Here is a 19,352-nt window from a genome sequence, read left to right as displayed (position 1 = left end):
AGGCTACAGTCTGTGGGGTTGCAAAGAGTCAGATATGACTGAGTGACTTCACTTTCACTTTTCACTTTCATGCACTGGAGAAGGAAATGGCAACCCACTCCAGTGTTCTTGCCTGGAGAATCCCAGGGATGGGAGCCTGGTGGGCTGCCATCTGTGGGGTCGCAAGGAGTCGGACACGACTGACGTGACTTAGCAGCAGCATACAGCGCTAGATACAACATGGGTGCTTTCTTACCAGCTACTCATTCCCCACATTCCTCAAAAGAATCCTGAGGTTGGTATCAGAATTTCCATTTTAAGGATGAGAAGGCTAAGGCTCAGAGAGGCTATGTGACTTCTCAAATATTGCACAGCAAGTGATGACACTAAATGAGGTAAACGTTGGTCTGAAAAGATATGAAAAGATTGGAATGTGGGCAAAGGTCAAACAGGACTCTACCCCCAGGGCCAGGCAGGGAGCAGTGGACTGGGTCAGTGGCTGGAGAGGAGCCAGCCAATTTTTCTTTCATACTTCTGGACAATATGCTGGTAAGCTGTGGGGATCATCCCTGTCTGAGGCACCATATCTAGCTCCAGCTGTCGTTCCTATCTGTGGGTTGTGAGCTGCAATGGGTCCCGGAGGGCTTAGGAGAGATTTTCTGTCTCAAGGTTGGGGCTAGTAATCTTGGGCAAAGACCCTAGGGATGAGATGAGAAGGCCTGGGGGAGGAAATGGTGGTTGTCTCCATGGCGTCAAGGAACAATTTCAACTGAGATGATTTCACCCAGCAAAGGGCAAAGGAGAAACATGAGATAAGGAAGTCCTGCCCTGTATTGGGGGAAGGAGGGTCAGAGAGGGTCAGAGGCTCAGTCACCACTGTGCTTACATGGGGGGTGGGATGGACTGGAGCGGGAGGACAAGGACCAGCCCTGTGGGTCAGTGGGTGAGTGGATTTGTGAGCTGGGAGGTCCTGGGGCCAGCAGTGTGGGTTGTCTGGGGAGGGTGGAGGGGGTGGTCCGTGGGGTCGACTTCAGGGCAGTGCTCTCCAGGCCTGGAGCCCAGGGGTGGGGACCTGGTGACGTAAGGGCTGAGGGGAATGGGGAACAGGGAAGTTTCAGCATCGCTCTTGCCCCAGGCTGAGGATTCTTCCAGCTCCTATTGAGTCAAGTCCTTCTCTGGCTTGGCCCCTAAAATGAATGGACATCCCTCCCCAAGCTGGGCCTTCAGCATCAGACAGGCTATGAGGGAGGGGGCAGGGGCCTGGGAAACTTGTATTGTGTGTGTGTGTATGAGAGAGAGAGGGGGAGACAGAGAGAAAGAAAAAGACAGAGAAAGATCCGTTGGATCCAAACTCTTAAGACAGCCCCAGGAGACAGGAGGGGCCAGGAACTGCCCTGCCTGAAACGTGGTTAATTAGAACAGTCCAGACTGAGATTGTAGAAGTAGTAAGACTCAGACTCCCTGAAGCCAGCTTCTTCTTTTAGAGGTGAGGAAACTGAGGCACAGAAAGAGGAGTGGCTGGTTAAGATCTCACAGGACGTAAAAAAAAGGAATCTTCCTGCCCCCTCCAGAGAACTGGCAGCGATCATTAAGATGGCCCGCTGACGGGGATCAGTGGCTACCTCCGGTCTTAACATCCATCAGAAATCTCATTTCCCTCATTTTAAAATAGCATTAAATAAATAGCTCCTTTCTCACAGAGTTGATGGGAGAAGAAAATGACCAAGAGCTTAGAACAGTGTCTGATGCGTAGTAAGCACCTAATAAATGTCAGACATGATAATGATGACGGCTGTGATGATCATAAAAGATGCCACTGTTTTAAAGGTGACGGCCATTTGACATTGAGTCTGATCTTGCCCGCGCTGTGCTGGGGCCACAGAACTGGGTCACCCATCCAGGAGGGAAAGGGAAAACAGCAGCTGTCTGGGGTGAGGGTTCTGTCTGCCCCTCTGCATCAGGGTCCCCAGCCTTGCATTTGCCTACTCGGCCTGCCCTTCCTGGTCTCTGCTAGGAAGTTGCCCTGTGACTCATGAGAGTCCAGACCCCTCCTGGCCAGCAGCACCACGGCATTAGCCTGGGAGCCCCCAAGGGCAGGGCTTAGTCCTGCATCACCACTTGCTCAGCCCAGTCCGCCTGGCCAGCCACCCACTCCCCCCAACCCTCATCCCTCAACCCCGCCCCAGCCCCAGAGGGATCAGCAAAGGCAGCTGCCTGCCACATGGCTGCCGGCCGGCACAGCGTCGGCCTCCTGCCTCAGCCCCTGGGCCTGCTGTGGACCGCCAGCAGCTGACATCCACATTACGCTTCCTCTGGGCTGACGCACACTCTTCTGGTACTTTGCACAGTCACTCATTTAATCCCGGGAGATCAGCTCTGCTCTTATCTCTGTCTCGCGGAGGAGAAAACTGCTGCAAAGAAACTTTGATTTGTCGGGGATCACGGAGCTGGTCCAGGGTGAGCCAGGCACCACTACAGTATACAGTTCTGAGGGCCCCCTTCCCCCCCCTCCTCCAGGATTTGGTGGCTGAGGTTGTGTGAGTGAATGAAGGACTTGGTTCCTTGCCTGCACACTGTGGATCGCTCTCTGGCTGCGACTATCACGGTATTATGGTTCCACTTCCCCTCCCTCTTGACTATGTGGGAAAAGACCTCACTGCCCATTTTGGGCTATGATTTCAGTTCTGAGGTCGGCTTTTCTGTTCTCGTCCCTTTCCCAGATCCCGACCTCTTTCTATTTCTTATTATTTGTCTCGCCACTCTACAACCCTCGTTGGACTCCCTCTACCAGTTCCCACTTCCGGATTTGTACCGAGAGTCCCAGCGTCTCTTCTTATTGGCTGTGGGCCAGACGTCTGTAGGGAACTGGCCAATCAGAAGCTTTCTTCGGCCCCCGCCCAGCATTACAGGTTGTCAGTTCCCTGTGCGGCAGACATTCTCAGCAGGGATAGGCACGCGGTGATGGGCTGGGTGGAAAGAGAAGGACTGTCTAGAGAGGCACGTGAAGAAAGAGGTTCAAGGCAAGACAGAATTGGAACCACAGAGGCCAGTCTAGCACTCCGGGTTCCTCTCTCCTAGTTCTGAATTGCTAGGCCCTCCTTCTGGGGTGTGCTAAGTACAAGGAATGCTATTTCCAGAACTTCAGCAAACTCTTTTGCACTTCGACTTTCCTCTGCCCAGCACGTGGGCCTTAAGAAGTGGGCGTGGACCCTGATGTTTACTCGCTGGTATTTGCTTCTGAGTCTGGCCTTGGTCCACTTTGGCCCAGGCCAGATGGGGCAAGCTGTATGGTGTAACAACCCTTCCTTCTTACTCGGCCAAGAGGCTGCCTCTGACCCAGTTCCACCAGGGCTCTGGGGCTGAGGGGTTTGCCCATAGGGAGGAGCTACGTGGAGCAACCCTAGGTCCATCTATAGGATGGTGCAGGGGAGCAGACTTGCAGGTGCCCCCTGAGACCAAGGACCCAGCTGCCCCAGGTGACCTGCAGGTGCTGGTTGGTACTGCCAGGGGCTCCTGGCTGGGCTTGGGTTTCTAGGTGTAGTGGGAACCACACAGCTCTGTGCTGCCTTAATAGCAACCCTGAGTGAGAAATAGAAATGCTTAGTGTGACGTGCTTTGCAAACAGAAATGACCTCTGCAAACTCTACCTGGCTTTACAAACGGTGGTTGGAGCCTTCAAATGCAGTGGGGCAGGTTGAGTCAGGAGGAGCCCACTGGCCTGTTCTGGTCTTTTCTGTGATGTAGTGAGTGACTGAGCAAGAATTAGCAGCCAAACTGGGACCAGTTGCCTGCTGCCTGTATGAGTCCTGAGAGGTATCAGCAAATCTGTAATGAATTTACCTGGAAGGTCTCTGGGGCTGTGGGGAGCCTGCACTGCAGGCCTCAATCCATTCTCTCCTCCTGTCTGGAGCAAATCCACCTGGGGAGGGAGTGATTTCTCTAATATGCTCCAATCTCAGAAGCTGCTTTTGCCTCTGGGTACATGTGTCACCTGGGGTTAGAATTAGATTTGGTTATGAGTGACAGAAAAACACAATTCGTAGGGTTTTAAATAATCTCAATTTTTATTTCTCTCTTATATGAATGAAGTCTGGTGGAATTCAGTCCAGGTTTGTTATGGTGGCTCTGTAAACGTCAAGAATCCAGGCTCCTATTTCATTGTGTCACCAGTCTCAAACATGGCCTCCACCTCATGGTGCAACAGAGCTCCAGCCACCACTGCAGCCAGCTAGAAGGGGGTGGTAAAGAGGAGTACCCTCTATAGACTGTAAGTCACATCCGTAAGTCACACAGATTGAATGTGAATGTGATCGTGAATGTGAATTCGCTCAGTCGTGTCCGACTCTTTGCAACCCCATGGACTGTAGCCTACCAGGTTCCTCAGTCCATTGGATTTTCCAGGCAATAGTACTGGAGTGGATTGCCATTTCCTTCTCCAAGGGATCTTCCCAACCCAGGGATCGAACCCGGGGCTCCCGCATCGTAGACAGACGCTTTACCGTCTGAGCCACCTCTCTGTATATCCTACTGGATAAAATTTAATCATATAGCTGCACCTAGCTTCAAGGGAAGACCAAAAACTGTAAACTTTAGTCTAAGTGGTCTTATGCTGAGCTTAAAATCAATAATCTTCTTGCTGAAGAAGAAAGTGGAACAAATGCTGGAATATAGCTAGCTGTCCTTTCCGCAGCATGAGATTTGAGTAGAAGGTTCTGGGTGCTGTCCCTCTGGAGAGCAGCTTGGCTGTGGGGAGTGGGGTCCTGCCTCTTCATCCAGAGCCTGCCTCCAGCTTCGGGGCTTGAAGTTCCCCTTGGACCTCTGAGGATAGCAGGAGTATGATTCTCGTGGAGCCTCCAGTAAGGAGAGGATCAGTTTGATGATCAAGGCCAGCCATGCCATCCCAAAGAGGATCCACAGTGACACTGTGTTCTGGTACCACAGAGGGTAATTCCGGGAGGGGTTCATTCCTGAGGGAGAAGCATGGTCAGAGGATGCAGACCTGGGAAAGTCAGGGCCAAGTTCCCCAAACAGAAACAGACACACATGGCTTTGTGTGTATAAGCAGAACGTGGGAGGTCCAAACTGGTTTGAGATTGTTGAGATCACCTCCCTAGGATTCTAGGAAGCCTCCCTGGATTAACTCCTAGAGTTTTGACCCTAAAATTCCCCTTTGTCTTTCTGAAGGACTCTGCTTATACTCTATCCCAGTGGTTCTCAAAGTGGGGCCTGTGGACCAGCACCATCAGCATCGCCTGGGGGTTTGTTAGAAGTGCGAATGGTCTGGATTCCATTCCAGATCACTGAATCAGAAACTGTGTCATAGGAAATCCTCCAAGAGTGTGTAAGACCTGCTCTGTGGTTTGCCTGTTTCTATGTTTGGTTTTCTCAAAGGAAAGGCAGCTTGCCAGCAGCTTTAGGAAGAAGAAATGGAACTGCTGGGGTTTGTATCCGGGCTCAGTTCTCAGTAGCTGTGTGACTGTCATCTGCCTGAATGTCCTTTGCCTGTGAAATGGGGACAATAATTTCTCCTTGGGATTCCCTGGTGGCTCAGACGGTAAAGCGTCTGCCTGCAATACAGGCGAACTGGGTTTGATCTCTGGGTCAGGAAGATCCCCTGGAGAAGGAAATGGCAATCCACTCCAGTACTCTTGCCTGAAAAATTCCATGGACAGAGGAGCCTGGTGGGCTACAGTCCATGGGGTCGCAAAGAGTCGGACATGACTAAGTGACTTCATTGGCTTTTAGACAGGTCCTACATTCTCATCCCAGTGCCCACCATCTACTTCTCCAGACTGGATTTGCACGTCTCTCCCCCTTGAGCACTGTGCTCTGGTCACTCTGGTCCTTCCCCTATTTCTCCATCTATCAACCTTCCTGCCCCAGGGCTTTTGCACTCGCTGTCCTCGCAGTTCAGAATGCTCTTCATTTCCTCACCCTTCAGATCCCAGCATAGAGACTAGACTGAGCCTCTGTGTTACCCTCTCTCACAGCCCTTGTGCTTCAGCTAGGTAAGTTACTTACTCTCTCTGGGCCTCAGCTTCCTCATCTATAAAATGGGGACAATAAGAGGGTCCACTTTCTAGGACTGTTGTGATTATCATATGGTTCATATCGCAAGGTGCTCAGAATGGTGCCTGGCATGTAAGATCTGTAGCCAGGTGACTGGTTTTCTCACCTTTGGAGCCCCACAGATCGGGACTGGATAAGGGACGACTGAAGGAGGAAACAGATGGAGCTGCCTGTGAGGCTTAGGTAGGTCATGTCAAGAGCCTGCTCCAAGGCTTCCCTGTTGGCTCAGTGGTAAAGAATCCGCCTGCCAAAGCAGGAGATGAGGGTTCACTCCTGGGTCTGGGAAGATGCCACATGCTGCAGAGCAACGAAGCCCGAGCACCGCAATTACTGAGCCTGTGCTCTGGAGTCTGGGAACTGAAACTGCTGAAGCCCAAGCGCCCTAGAGCCTGTGCTCAGCAACAAGAGAGGCCACCGAAATGAGAAGCCCGCACAGCAACTAGAGTGTAGCCTCACAGCAACGGAGACCCAGCACAGCCAAAAATAAATTTAAAAATAAATAAAACTATATATATAAGAGGCTGCTCAGAACTTAGTTCTTCCCTCTGTCCCGGGGGTCTGTCTTATCTCCCTCATCAGAATAAGATTGCTCAAAGGGCAGAGACCTGGCCTTTTATTTCTCTGACCTCTTCTGTCTCCGATCTCTATACTACCCACCTCTCTGTCCACTTCCTGTTCTGTCCTGCTGGCCCCAACACCACCGATCCTCGCTGTCTTCCCCAGCCTGGACCGATCTCCTGGGTCCTGGCTGGGGGATGAGCGCACAGCCGTCGACCTGACATCACCACCTGGCAGCAGCCTGGATTGGATTATGCTGATTGGGTTAGCAGGCCACGATTCCGCTGGCGGTCCCAGATGAGAGCAGCTGTGAGCCAGCTCTCTGCCCCCGGGGACCCGTCGGCTTGGCTTGCTCCTGTCAATGGAGGGGAGGAGGTGTTCTCCTCCCTTCTTATTTCATTTTTTCTTTAGCCAAAATCGTAAGCAGCAGGAGACCTGGCAGCTGGCAAGGCGCTCAACGGAGTTGCAAATGCAACTGGGGGCCATGGGGCTGGCTGCAGGGCCAAGGAGGAGCAAGCGGCAGGGGCCTGGGGGCTGCTCTGACCGCGGCATGTGCGCAGGAGGAACGGCTCTGAAGACGACACCCCTGTGGCTGCTGACATGGGACCGTGGAGGCCCAGAGTCCAGGTGGTGGACCTCAGCATTCCCATCTGAGAAAGGGGTTTGACCCTGTCCCTAGGGGACAAGGAGGGCTGAGAGACACAGGGAAGAGGTGAAGGTGGATTGTTCCCTCTCAGCTATGGCAGATTCCAGAACATGTGCATATGAGGATCCCCCTAGCTTGGGAGTCTATCCTAGACCTGTCCTTGGCTTGCTTGCACTATGACTTTCATCAACTTCTTTCTCCTCTCTGGGGCTGTCGATGAGGCAGCGGGGGGCTGGTTGTGCAGGCTGGACACTGCACAACCCTAAAGGGTTGCCATTCACACACAGCACAGGGAAGATGTGCTCGTGGAACTGGTATGGCTTCTGTCCTTGTCTCCACCAGGCTCTATGACCTTTAAGAATTACAAGTACTATCATGTCACCTACCCAGCTCCTCTGAAAACCTTCAGAACTTTCCTGTAGTCTTAGGACAGAGTCCAAAATTCATGACTCAGCCTGAGAGGGCTCTCTATGTGACCAGGCCCTGCCTCCCTCTCCACTCTGAGCTCCCCACTTCTCCACTGGACGTGGTTGCCCAGGAAATACTCTTCTGACCAGTCCAGTTGCAGTAGCCTCAAGCCAGAGCTGTGTGTTCTCACAGAGAGGGCAAATGAGGGCACGTGTGGTCACTTGTCATGAGGCGCTGAGACGGCTGCAAAAGGAAAAGTGTGTGGTGCAGGGGACAGAGCTGCCCATTGCTGCTCCATGGGCGTGGTCTGCCCAGCACCCCTGTGGACTTAAAGGGCCCTCATGGGTTCATACTGGGCCTTCTCAGTCAGAGCATGTGGTGGAAGGGGGCTCTGGGGGGCCTGCACCCCACACACCAGCCTCCCTGCCCTGTCAGTCCCCATAGGGTGGCTCACAGGGCAGCAGGGACCCTCTGATCAGCCCTCCTCGCTCCTGCAGAGATGGCTGTGTGGAGGTCGCTGCCCACCTCCCAAGCCCCTGCTCCCTCCGTGGTGGCAGTGACCTTGTCTCCTCTTTCCAGGGTGCCATGTCTAGAGATGCCTGCCCCCTTCCCCTGGCCCTGCCTTCCCTCAGGGGACCATGGGGCCTCGGGACAGCCTCACAGAGCATCCTAACAACTCACAGAGGTTTGTCCAGACATGCTTCTAAGGAGCCTACTGTCAGCTCTTCCCACCTAGGACCGACGTCTGGAGCCCTAGAGGTCAGTGTAGTTAGGGGTCCCATTCCCGTTTCTCTTCCCCGCTTTTTGCTCTGGGCACCCTCAGAGAACAGGGACTTGTGGGTTTAAAACTGGGGCAAGTTCTGAGTTTCATCTTTTGAGCCCTGGGGAAGTGGGGAGAGTTGGTGGGAGGGGGCCAGAACGACTACAGGAAAGCCCTGAGGTTTTCAGAGGAGCTGGGCAGGTGGCGTGAATTTTTTTTTTGGTTGGCCCCCATGGCATGTGGGATCTTAGTTCCCCAAGTGGGGATCGAACTAAGGCCTCCACATGGGAAGCACAGAGTCTTCACCACTGGACAGCCAGGGAAGCTCCAGAACTTGTAATTTTTAATGGTCATAAGAGCCAAAGGGGCACAAGGACAGTGGTTGTACCAGTCCATGGGTGCCTTCTCATTGTGCTCTCTGTGAATGGCAACCACCTAGGGTTGTGCAGTGCCCAACCTGTGCAACCAGCCATATGCAATGGCCCTGCCTAGACTAGGGAAACGGCAGTGGGAACAGAGAGGAGAGGACAGATCCAGAACTCATTCTCTGAGCTGCACGTGTGTGTGTTTGGGGGGCAGATGAGGCCTTGGGGACACTGGCGTCACCTCTCCTCAGACAAATTTTTCCTCTGGGGCCAGGAGTGGAAGCATGACTCACTTGGAGGAAACCATCCTAAAGACTTCCTTCCAGAGCAACAGTGTCCCTTCCAGGATGGGGGACATCTGGAAGGGGCAGTATGAGGCCCCGACACCGGACCCTGGGGATGGAGAGGTGCAGGGAAGCAGGCCCCGAACACAGGCCAGAAGGAGCTGGCCATCACCCGGCCCAGCCCCTTGTTTTACAGACAAGAACACTGTGGCCCAGACGGGGGTTATGGGAGGCCGTCTGGAAAGGGTAAGAGTTCTTGGAGGCAAACAGATCAGAATTCGTGTCCTACTAGCTGTGTGATCGCAGGCAAATGACTTGGCCTCTCTGAGCGTCATCTTCCTCCTCAGTAAAATGCAGTGACAATCATTACTCTTAATGGGCTAGCTCTTTGTTACTTTGGTAGGACCTCATTTCTTCTTTTATTAAATTTATTTACTTATTTGGCTGCACCGAGTCTTAGCTGTGGCACGCGGGATCTAGTTCCCTGACCAGAACTAGATGAAACCGCGGCCCCTGGCACTGAGAGCACGGAGTCTAGCCACTGGGCCCCCAAGGAAGTCCTGGGACCTCATTTCCGTATTCCAGGCTGGGTTGTGTCTTTCTCTGAAGGAGAGAAGGTACTCCTCCCCGGTTTAGGATCAGCGATGCGAGTGGGGGCACAAAGCCCGCCTGAGGCCTGAGCGTGGTGGTGCCGGGGGCCACTGCTCATTTGGTGGCCCTTTAGGGGCAGGGAGTGAAGGGAAATGGGGCTGCCCCTGCGCCCACAGAATGCCCCTCTGCTGCCCCCTGCTGGGCACCCACCGGCTCTGTTCTGAGAGGACAGTTGCTCCTGGGCCCTTACCTTGCCCCCGATGAGTGATGATCGTTGAATAAACCCCACCCTGGACACTCTGGACCACACAGCCCTTTCTTGCTAACACACAAGAGTTTGGAGGCTGACTGGGAGCTGCAAGAGGCTGGGGTTTTCTGATGCTCCCAGGCTCTCCTGCCAGATACCCCTGCACTGTGATGGGGGCAACGTGGCCCTCAACCCAGGGACAGTAAGAAGTTGGCATTTTGTGGGGCAGGGTGAAGTGTGGGAGAGGTGAACGAGAGAGGCCCTGGCCAAAGATGGATGGCGGGGGGGGACTCAGAGCCCCCCTTTTTCTGATAAGCTTTAAAAATAATAGGGGACCCTGTGGGATCCTCAGGTTCCTCGGAATGACTAGAAACATGGCTAACAGCCTGAGGCACTGGGTTCAAACTCCAGCTGTCGCTTTTAGCTCACCGGCCTTAACCTCATCACACCACAAAGGCAGGTTGAACCAGCCAAACTAAGCCTGTGTGCTCTGGACTTGGGTCCCCAAACCCCATGGGGCTGGGCACGCAGCAGATACCCTGGGATGCGGACTGCGAGCAGATGCGTGCAGGGTGCCCCTCGCATCTCACCAATCACGTAGTCGCCGAAGCCCACGGTGCTGAGGGTGACGAAGGAGAAGTACAAGCCGTCCACGTAGGTCCAGCCTTCCATGTGGTTGAAGAGCAGCGGCGGCAAGAGCAGGAAAAGCAGGAGACCCGGCAGGAGGGCGCTGGAGCCCGCCAGCCACCGGGCCCTGGCCGGGTCCTGTGGGTGCACACGGCGCCCAGCCCCTGTGAGGCTAGTTCTGCCCGACATGTGCAGCCGTGGGACGGTGCGGTGGGGTCAGGCAGACAGCCTGGGGGGTGCTGAGCTGCAGACAGGCCTAGCACTCCCCTGGGTAAGGAGGCAGGTGCCTTTGGGGCTTCTCCACCAGTGCGTGTTCTCCGGGCTTCTGAAAAGGGCTTGGCTGCCTCGTGCCTTTCCTATGTCTCCCCACTGATGCCCCTTTGTTACAGAAGACCCCCCCCGGGGGGGGGGGGGGGCCCCCCGGGGCCGGGGCACTCCCACCAGGAACCCTGATTTCCAGAAAGACCTTCTGCTTCCACCAGTGACCCACCCCTGGGGCACCACTGACTGCCAGCATCCATGCTTTTCTACCAGAGACTCTCCCTCCAGGCGGCGGTAGCGGCCCCCACGGCCCCCTCACCTTCCAGGCGCCCCCCAGCCTGCGGGCACAGCGGTATACTCCCTGCTGCATGCAGTGCCCCAGGCGGTTGAGCACCACGAGGTTGAGCGGGATCCCCACGAGAGCAAAGAAGATGCAGAAGAGCCGGGCGGCCATCGTGCGGGGGCTCAGGTTCCCGTAGCCTGAGGGCAGAAAGGGGACACTTCAGGGAGCCTTTCCATCCTCAGGGGCCCTGATTCTACCATTGCTATGGATGGCACGCGGCAGCTGGGGTGCCCTTCCCGGGCACCGTGCAGGGCCCGACACATCCTTCCCTCAGCCCGGCCTTAGCCTCCCTTCCCATGGATGTCATGCCCCAGACCTGCAGACTGGAAGACCAAAGCTCTAGGAGGGACGGTGTTTGCACCATAAAACGTGAGAATCCCGTTTGTTCTCCGTTCGCTTCTTCCCTCCCTGGGCGGGCAGAGGGACGTGGGAGGGGGACAGAAGGATGCTGAACCCCAGGGCCCTCCTCCCCCTCAGAGCTGGCCCAGACAGTTTTAGGGCTATACCATGCGGAGAGAAGGGAGAGGGACAGAGTCCACGTTGGGGATGGTAGAGCTGGGCAGAGAGGCTGCGAACTTCTGAATCAGGTGGGCCTGCGGCAAGGGGTGTGGGGGTGTGGGGCTCAGAGATGAGGGCGCCCTGCACACCCGGGAGGCCTGGACCACAGTGACTACATAAGCACCCCCTCCTGCTCTGGAGCTCAGGGAATGCTGGTGGAATGGGTATTTTGGAATTTATTAACGTGTCGGCATTTGTTGAGTGCCCACAGTATGCCAGGCTTATGCTAGACCACTGGGGTTTAAGGATGAATAAACACCATCCTGCCTCATCCTTCTGGGGCCCATGGAATCAAGGGGCCTCCCAAGCATGCTTGCTTCACGGTGGAGGACTACACAAGTCCCCAGGTAGCCTGAGATCTGCTTCCAAGAAGTATTGTCTAATTTAAAGCCAGATAGAGTCGAAAGTGAAAGAGGAGAGTGAAAAAGTTGGCTTAAAGCTCAACATTCAGAAAACAAAGATCATGGCATCTGGTGTCATCACTTCATGGGAAATAGATGGGGAAACAGTGGAAACAGTGTCAAACTTTATCTTTTTGGGCTCCAAAATCACTGCAGATAGTGACTGCAGCCATGAAATTAGAAGACACTTACTCCTTGGAAGGAAAGTTATGACCAACCTAGACAGTATATTCAAAAGCAGAGACAATACTTTGCCAACAAAGGTCCGTCTACTCAAGGCTATGGTTTTTCCAGTGGTCAGGTATGGATGTGAGAGTTGGACTGTGAAGATTAAGTCGAGCGCCGAAGAATTGATGCTTTTGAACTGTGGTGTTGGAGAAGACTCTTGAGAGTCCCTTGGACTGCAAGGAGATCTAACCAGTCCATTCTAAAGGAGATCAGCCCTGGGTGTTCTTTGGAAGGAATGATGCTAAAGCTGAAACTCCAGTACTTTGGCCACCTCATGCGAAGAGCTGGTTCATTGGAAAAGACTCTGATGCTGGGAGGGATTGGGGGCAGGAGAAGGGGATGACAGAGGATGAGATGGCTGGATGACATCACCGACTCGATGGACTTGAGTCTGAGTGAACTCCGGGACATGGTGATGGACAGGGAGGCCTGGAGTGCTGCGATTCAAGGGGTCACAAAGAGTTGGACATGACTGAGAGACTGAACTGAGAGAGTCCTCTGGGTGCTTCTGCTTAGCTCCACTCTGGGGAGGAAGGGGCGGCAGGGGGTGGGGTGGGGCGGGGTAGGAATAGCGGGTGGCTGGGATCCTGGTTCCTGGGGCTAGCGTCGTGGCTGGAGGAGGTAGTGGTAGCCACCAGTGGGGTCAGCCTGCCACCTGGTGGTGAGTATGGTGTCATGCCAGCGCCGGGGCGGAGCGGCTGGGCTGGTTGATGGGGCAGCCCCACTGAGTTATTTCCTGGGTATAAAGTTGGCGTGGTCTAGGCCACTGTTCTCCAAACAACAGCCCCCAGACACCCTCCAAGGACAAGTTTCGCCTCTCCTCTCCTGAGGACGGGGCCAGAGGAACAGGAGTGAGAACTATTCGGGTGTCCCTGTGTGTTGGGGAGGATGGTGATGGGGGTGAGGAGGTGCCTTAGTGAGCTGGGGGGAGGCCTCTGGCAGTGGCCACCTCGCCCAAGGCTGAGACAGAGGGTTCTGTCCCTCCTTCCTTCCCACGTTCCTCCTATTCTCCCGCACCCCGTCCTGCCGCCCTTCCAGGCTGTGTAGGTGGGCTTGACTGAGCAGACCAGGACCCCTAGAATGTCCAGAGGGGTCTTTACCACTACACAGGGGACCCTCTGCCTCCTGAAATGTTGTGTAGCAGAAATCCCCAGGGCAGCACCTCACAAACTTTCCAGGAACCTGGGTGGAGGGCAGGAGCTGATTCGGCACATCTTCCATAAGACCAAGGTTCTGCTCCCAGGCGGTGTCCAGGCTGCTCGGCCTGACTGTGCTTGAGGTCCTAGTAATGCCTCCGAAAGTAGCTGGTCCCCGGTCTCTCAGGCGAGGCCACCCTCCCCAGCACGCCTCCCTGACCCCATCCTTCTCTTACCGATGGTGGTGATGGTGGACACGGAGAAGAAGAAGGAGCCCACGAACTCCCAGCGTCCCATGCTGGTGGTGTTGCCAAGGACGATGTCCCCATTTTTGTATGCCTCAATGATGCCCTGGGGGAGAGGCTGTAGTGACCACCAGGCTCTCTGGGGCAATGGGGCCCTGCACCCAAACACACACACACATACACACACACGACCGTCCTTGTAACCACTCTGATCCCAGCCTGTCTGGGGGAAGGAGTCTCTTCCTGTCCAACCAAGGCCTCCCCAGGGCAGGGAGCATGGGGCCAGCTTCTTCCCCTGTCTACCCTGGAGCCCAGATCAGCCCCGGGTATTGCACTGGCTGGGAGAACTCCATTTGTTTTCTCTCCTGTTCACTCTCATTCTTGCAACAAGCCCTGGTCAGGACCTGTATGTGAGGTATCAGGGGAGCTGAAGATGAAAGAGACATGACCTCAGTTTTCAGTGGGACAAAGCCAAACTTAACTTTGTTTGTTTTAATTTTTAAATTATCTATCTATATTTTTGGCCATGTCAATCAACATGTGGAATCTTAGCTCCCTGATCAGGAATTGTCCCCCTGAATTGGAAATGCAGTCATAACCACTGGATTGCCAGTGAAGTCCCCAAACTCAACTAACTTTGATACAGTGTCGTCCATGAAGCTTTAGGCACCGAAACAGTGCAGCTACCTGATTCTGGGAAAGACAGCCAACTTCTCTGTGCCTCGGTCTCTTTCTCTGTAAAACGGGAATACTAATAGCACCCACTTCATAGAGTTGTTGAGGTTTAATGAGTTATTAGGTGTAAAGTCTTAGAAGAGTACCTGGAACACGGTTAAGGTCAGCAACTGCTATCATTATCATTATTATGAATATAATGCTGTAGAAATACGGGATAGGAAGGGTGTGCATTCTGATGGGGGTAGGGGCAGAAGACTTCAAGGAGAGGGTGACTGTTTTTCTTTAACGTACCAAAGTACAAAATACAGTTTTATTAAGAATTATGTGTGTTTTCCCCCATGATTCTCGATTTTCTGAAATGTGCTTATTTTGCCTCCATATATACTTTAAAGAATGTGTGTCATCAAGTCCAGCATTCTGTATAAATGTGAGAAGGCAGCTGAGGCTGACGTTTTGGTTGGGCCTTCCTAGAGGGTTAGCTAGGATTGTTCCTGGTAGAAGGACATTTAGGGAAATAGGACCACAGGAGCAAAGGCTGGAAGGGAGGACTGGGTCTGGGCTATAGACTAGGGAGACTGAAAGGTAGTTGGCAGCCAGGCCGTGCTTGGCTCTGCCAGGCTGGGGATGGAGTGGCAGGCCTCGCCCAAGGTCACTGAGTAAAGGGGAGCAAGCTCCGGTATGTGTGCTCCATAGCAGCTGGCAGCACAGAAGATGCTGGCAGATCCGGAGAGGAGAGAGTCCTGCAGGGGTGGGTGATGGAGAGGGCCTGGCCTGCATCCCGGCACGGAGTGTCCAGGAGGCACAGAGAGGAGGTACTCAGAAGCCCAGGGCTCTGGCCTTATTTGGTGCGGGTAGTGAGGGCCGCATCTAAGAGCACTCCGAAGGTGTGTGGATGCGGGGACAGAGATTCAGAGCAGGGAAGAGCAGAGCTGCTTACTCTTGGCCCGGGGGAATTTGAGGGCTGCTAGGAAGGTGCAAGAGGAGAAGGGGGCGGGAGAGGATGAGATGGTTGAATAGCATCCCCAACTCAATGGACATGAACTTGGGTAAACTCTGGGAGATGGTGAGGGACAGGGAAGCCTGGCATGCTCCAGTCCACGGGGTCACAAAGAGTTGGACACAGCTTAGCAACTGGAAGACAACAATAGGAAGTTACATGAACATGTCTGCCCTCATTGGGGAGATCTGGGTTGGAGACACCACATCTGTATTCCTGGGGATGGTTGAGAAGCCACAGGGGGCTGAGGAAGGAGGTGAAGTGGAGGTGAGCAGGAGGTGGGTGGAGGGGAAGAGATGAGAGCTCTACCAGGAGACTTGGGAAGCACCCCCGTATGCATTTTGCACTGAGGCAGTCAGTCCTCATGCTGGTTGAGAGCCCCAGCGCCCTGACTATGAAGCCGTGCCTTTGTATGTAATCTCTCTGAGCCTCAGTTTCTCCATCTCTACAATGGGCATGATAATAATGGTGTCTACCTGTGGGACAGGTGGGGCTGGAGCGAGCTTACACACTAGGAACAGCGCCTGACACACAGTAAGCACCACATAGACATATTTCCTATCATTCCCATTGCTGTCACTGTCACATTTTGGGGGGCCAGGCTTCTCGTAATTGAAGTTTGCCACATTTTCAAGGGACTACGCCGTCTGTATTTGTAGTTTGGAGATAGTGGGTGGAGGTGTCACCTGAGATTCTTAGCAGAGATAGTCCTTCCTCTGCTGGGTTCCAGGCCTGACACATCCGCCCAGTCCCAGGGCTCAGGACTTCACCTCCGCTCCAGTGCCCTTGTCCCTTGCCACCAGATACACTTCCCTGCTACCTTCTGGGGACCAGCTTTGGGCTGGCAACTCTGGGACAGAGGCCCTGCTTTCCTTGCCAGAAAAGGCACCCGGATTGCAGTGCGGGGACGTCTGGCTAGGGGTGCAGCTGTCTGTGCTCATGGACCAAGCCAGGGACCCAGAGATGGAAGCTTGCGTCAGATCGGAGCAGCTCTCCGTCCAGCCCAGGGTCGAAGGAGACCTTAATTCATCGTGAGGCCTGGAAGAACCCCCCCCCACGCTTGCCCCCCTCCCCTCGCCCCGCTGAGTCTTCCCCCACCCCTCAGCAGTCTCTGCCCTCCACGACCTCTGCATCCTCCCACCCGCCGACCCCTGCAGACCCTCCGGGCCCTCGCTGCGTGCCCTCAGACTCGGAGAAGCCTGGGTTCAGCCACCGAACGTCCCTGTGTCTGCTGCTCTCTTTTTGCGCACCTCAAATCCCCGGGCCCCTGGCTCCTGCACCTCGGCCCCATGGGGCGTTGTGTGTGTGTGTGTGTGTGTGTGTGTGGCAACGGGGACAAGAGCGCTCTGCACCTACTTTCCTGCCAGCCTCCAACGATCTTGCTGCCGGCTCGCTCATCGTCAGACCAGACCAGCGCCCTCTGCTGTCTCCGCCCCCAGGTCTCAAATTCGCACGTGGGTCTCCAGTGGAAGGGGCCATGGGTGCCCCTTCGCCGTTCGCCTGCTGTCCGACCCGACACAGAGCCCTGAGTTCCCAGGTGGACCCCTCCCGCCTTCTCACAATCTGAGCAGCGCGCTCTGTCCTAACGCTGCCCGGACCCGGTCGGGCCCCACCAGCCCTGGACCCCGTCCGTGCGCCCCCTATCGCCTTCACCCCGAGATTTGGATGCGTGCGCCACGCAACTCTCCAGACAGGGAGGGTCCCGATCTGGAGAGTCCCGCCCTCTCCTCCCCCGAACCCTGGGCTCACGGCGCCGCGCTGCACATTTCTCTCGCCGGAGCCGGGGTCTTTGCATCGGGGTCCATCTAGCCCAGGACTCTGGTCTCCACCCTGCAACGCGCGCCCCAAGTCGTACGCGCGTCCGTGCCTTCCGTTTTATTTCGGAGAAGTGCTCCCGGCGGTGCCCTGACCGGAGCCGGGCCGTGCCCTTTCGCCCCGTGCCCGTGCGCTCCGCTGAGCCAGCCCCCCCTGCGCCCTGGCCGCCCAGACTCGCCCCTCACCCGGATCAGCGAGTCCAGAGCCGGGCCATCTAGACACGTGAAGTTCCGCAGCAGCGCCCACTTGTCGCGCTGGAATCTCTTGCTGGAATCGTGCGCCGCGGGGCTCTCCAGCACCCAGAACACGCAGGTGCCCAGGACCAGGTAAGTCAGGTAGGTGAGCAGCAGGAGCAATGTGCTCGGCACCGGCACCGCGCAGCCCGGGACCCCGCGCTCGCTCGCATCCCGGGCTCTCCCTCCGCACTTAGCGGGAGAGGCGGAGAGGCCGGAGTCGGGAGCCATGGACCCGGGCCGAGGCGCAAAGGAAGGGCTAGGGAGGAGCTCGGCTGGTCCCTTCTCTGGCCAACGCGCGCCTCTGCCCCGTTTTCTCAGCAGAGGAGGTGTATGCTGGGGAATGGGACAGCCCTGCCCCACTCCGCACTGGGATCCAATCCCGGGACAAAAAGAGGGCAAGCTGTGGGCATCTGGCCCCGCCTCGAATGCGTGTGGAGTGCCCACCCCCAGGCACGCCTAGCTCAGGGAGAAGGGGAGGACTGTTGGTGACCGCAGGCGCTGGGAAAGACCTGCCCAGGGCCTCCCCGCGTCCTGTCTGTAGCAAACGGTGGGAGGAACTCCTGTAGACCGCACTCAGGGGGAAGAGAAAGCGGCAGGCAAGTTTATTTTCCTGTGGCTCTGGCATTATCACCAAGGACCCGCTGCCTGTCAAGTCCTCTCTGGATCTCTCCCATCACCATCCTTGCCTTATATACCCAAGGATGCAAGATCCCAGCAATCTATCGCCAATTGCCCATGAACTTGGCAGGCAAGAGGAGTTTCTGCCAGTGGGCTTGTCCATTCCCTGCTTCTGAAGATGGCCCCTTCCCCATGCCCTCCTCCACCCAGGATGGAGGAAGGATTCAGTATAGAGAGTCCTGGGGGTTCCCAGTTTCTCAGCTTCTCCTCCATGCCAGGAAGTCCTGGGTGTAGCCTGGTCTTGCTGATGTAGATCCTTCCCTGGGTGTCCCACCCAGAGCCTCCTCAGTGTCACGGTCTAAACTCAGTCCTGTCCAGAGGGCCCCAGTCTGTCTTGCTGAGAGAAGTTTGCAGTCCTTGGTGAGCTCGGGCCTTTTGATATGTGTGTGTGTGCTAAGTCACTTCAGTCGTGTCCGACTCTTTGTGACCCTATGGACTATATGTAGCCCGCCAGGCTCCACTGTCCCTGGAATTCCCCAGGCAAGAATACTGGAGTGGGTTGCCATGCCCTCCTCCAGGGGATCTTCCTGACCCAGGGACTGAACCCATGTCTCTTAACATCTACCTGCAGTGGCAGGTGGGTTCTTCACCACTAGTGCGCCCACCTGGGAAGCCCCAGGCTTGGGAAGGACTGGTATAAATCTCTTCTCCTTCTGGCCAGAGGTGTCACAATCTGGCAGGAGAGAGGCCAGGCTGCATGAGGTATTCCCAGTGGAGGCTGGGCCTCCTCACAGCTCATTTCCTGGAAATCTCCTGGGATCAGCTGGCTGGTGTTTTCCCAGGGAGGGTTTGGAAGGGCTTGTAAGAGCCCAGAAGGGGTAATGAGATCAAAGGGTGCCATGAGGCAGTCAAGGGAGGCCATACTCAGGAAAGTGGGTGGGACACCCAGGAGTGCTGAAGCCTTGTTCACGGACAGCTCTAGACCTCTAGGCAAGGGGAACTGGCAGACCTAGAGGCAGCCTGCCCACCCCTCTAGCTGGAGCCTCCTGAAGGAAGGCATCCTCTTTGCATGATGATGACCCCGGAGTCCCTGCCTGGGGCAGCGGGTCCCACGGGCGTGCCTCATGTCTTGGTCTGCCCGTGCCACGAGGTTTTGGTCACTGGGTCGGAGTTGCCTCTCTGCTTCTCTAGTCCTTCCACCTGGGGGGCAAGAGCGTCACTGCTGCTGCCCTGGAGCCTGGCCCGGCGCCTGACACACTGGGGGCCTGATGATGCCCCACACACGTATCAAATAAGGTACAG

At 55.5% G+C, this 19,352-nt stretch overlaps 1 protein-coding gene across 1 annotated transcript; it reads right to left on the bottom strand.

Annotated features, from left to right (window-relative positions):
* Window positions 1-4,469: 4,469 nt before the first annotated feature.
* KCNK17 (potassium two pore domain channel subfamily K member 17) lies at window positions 4,470-17,712 on the bottom strand. The gene is made up of 5 exons (XM_040249767.1): window positions 17,382-17,712; window positions 13,698-13,812; window positions 11,115-11,275; window positions 10,498-10,672; window positions 4,470-4,946 (listed from the first exon to the last, which is right to left on the bottom strand). Exons 1-5 carry the CDS (start codon window positions 17,658-17,660, stop codon window positions 4,651-4,653), a joined length of 1,026 nt encoding a protein of 341 aa, XP_040105701.1. The 5' UTR covers window positions 17,661-17,712; the 3' UTR covers window positions 4,470-4,650.
* Between the last annotated feature and the right edge of the window lie 1,640 nt (window positions 17,713-19,352).

This window comes from Oryx dammah, unplaced genomic scaffold (genome assembly GCF_014754425.2).
Source record: "Oryx dammah isolate SB20612 unplaced genomic scaffold, SCBI_Odam_1.1 HiC_scaffold_11, whole genome shotgun sequence".
In the NCBI taxonomy this organism is placed as follows: Eukaryota; Metazoa; Chordata; class Mammalia; order Artiodactyla; family Bovidae; genus Oryx; species Oryx dammah.
This window is presented reverse-complemented; position numbering and strand designations above follow the sequence as displayed.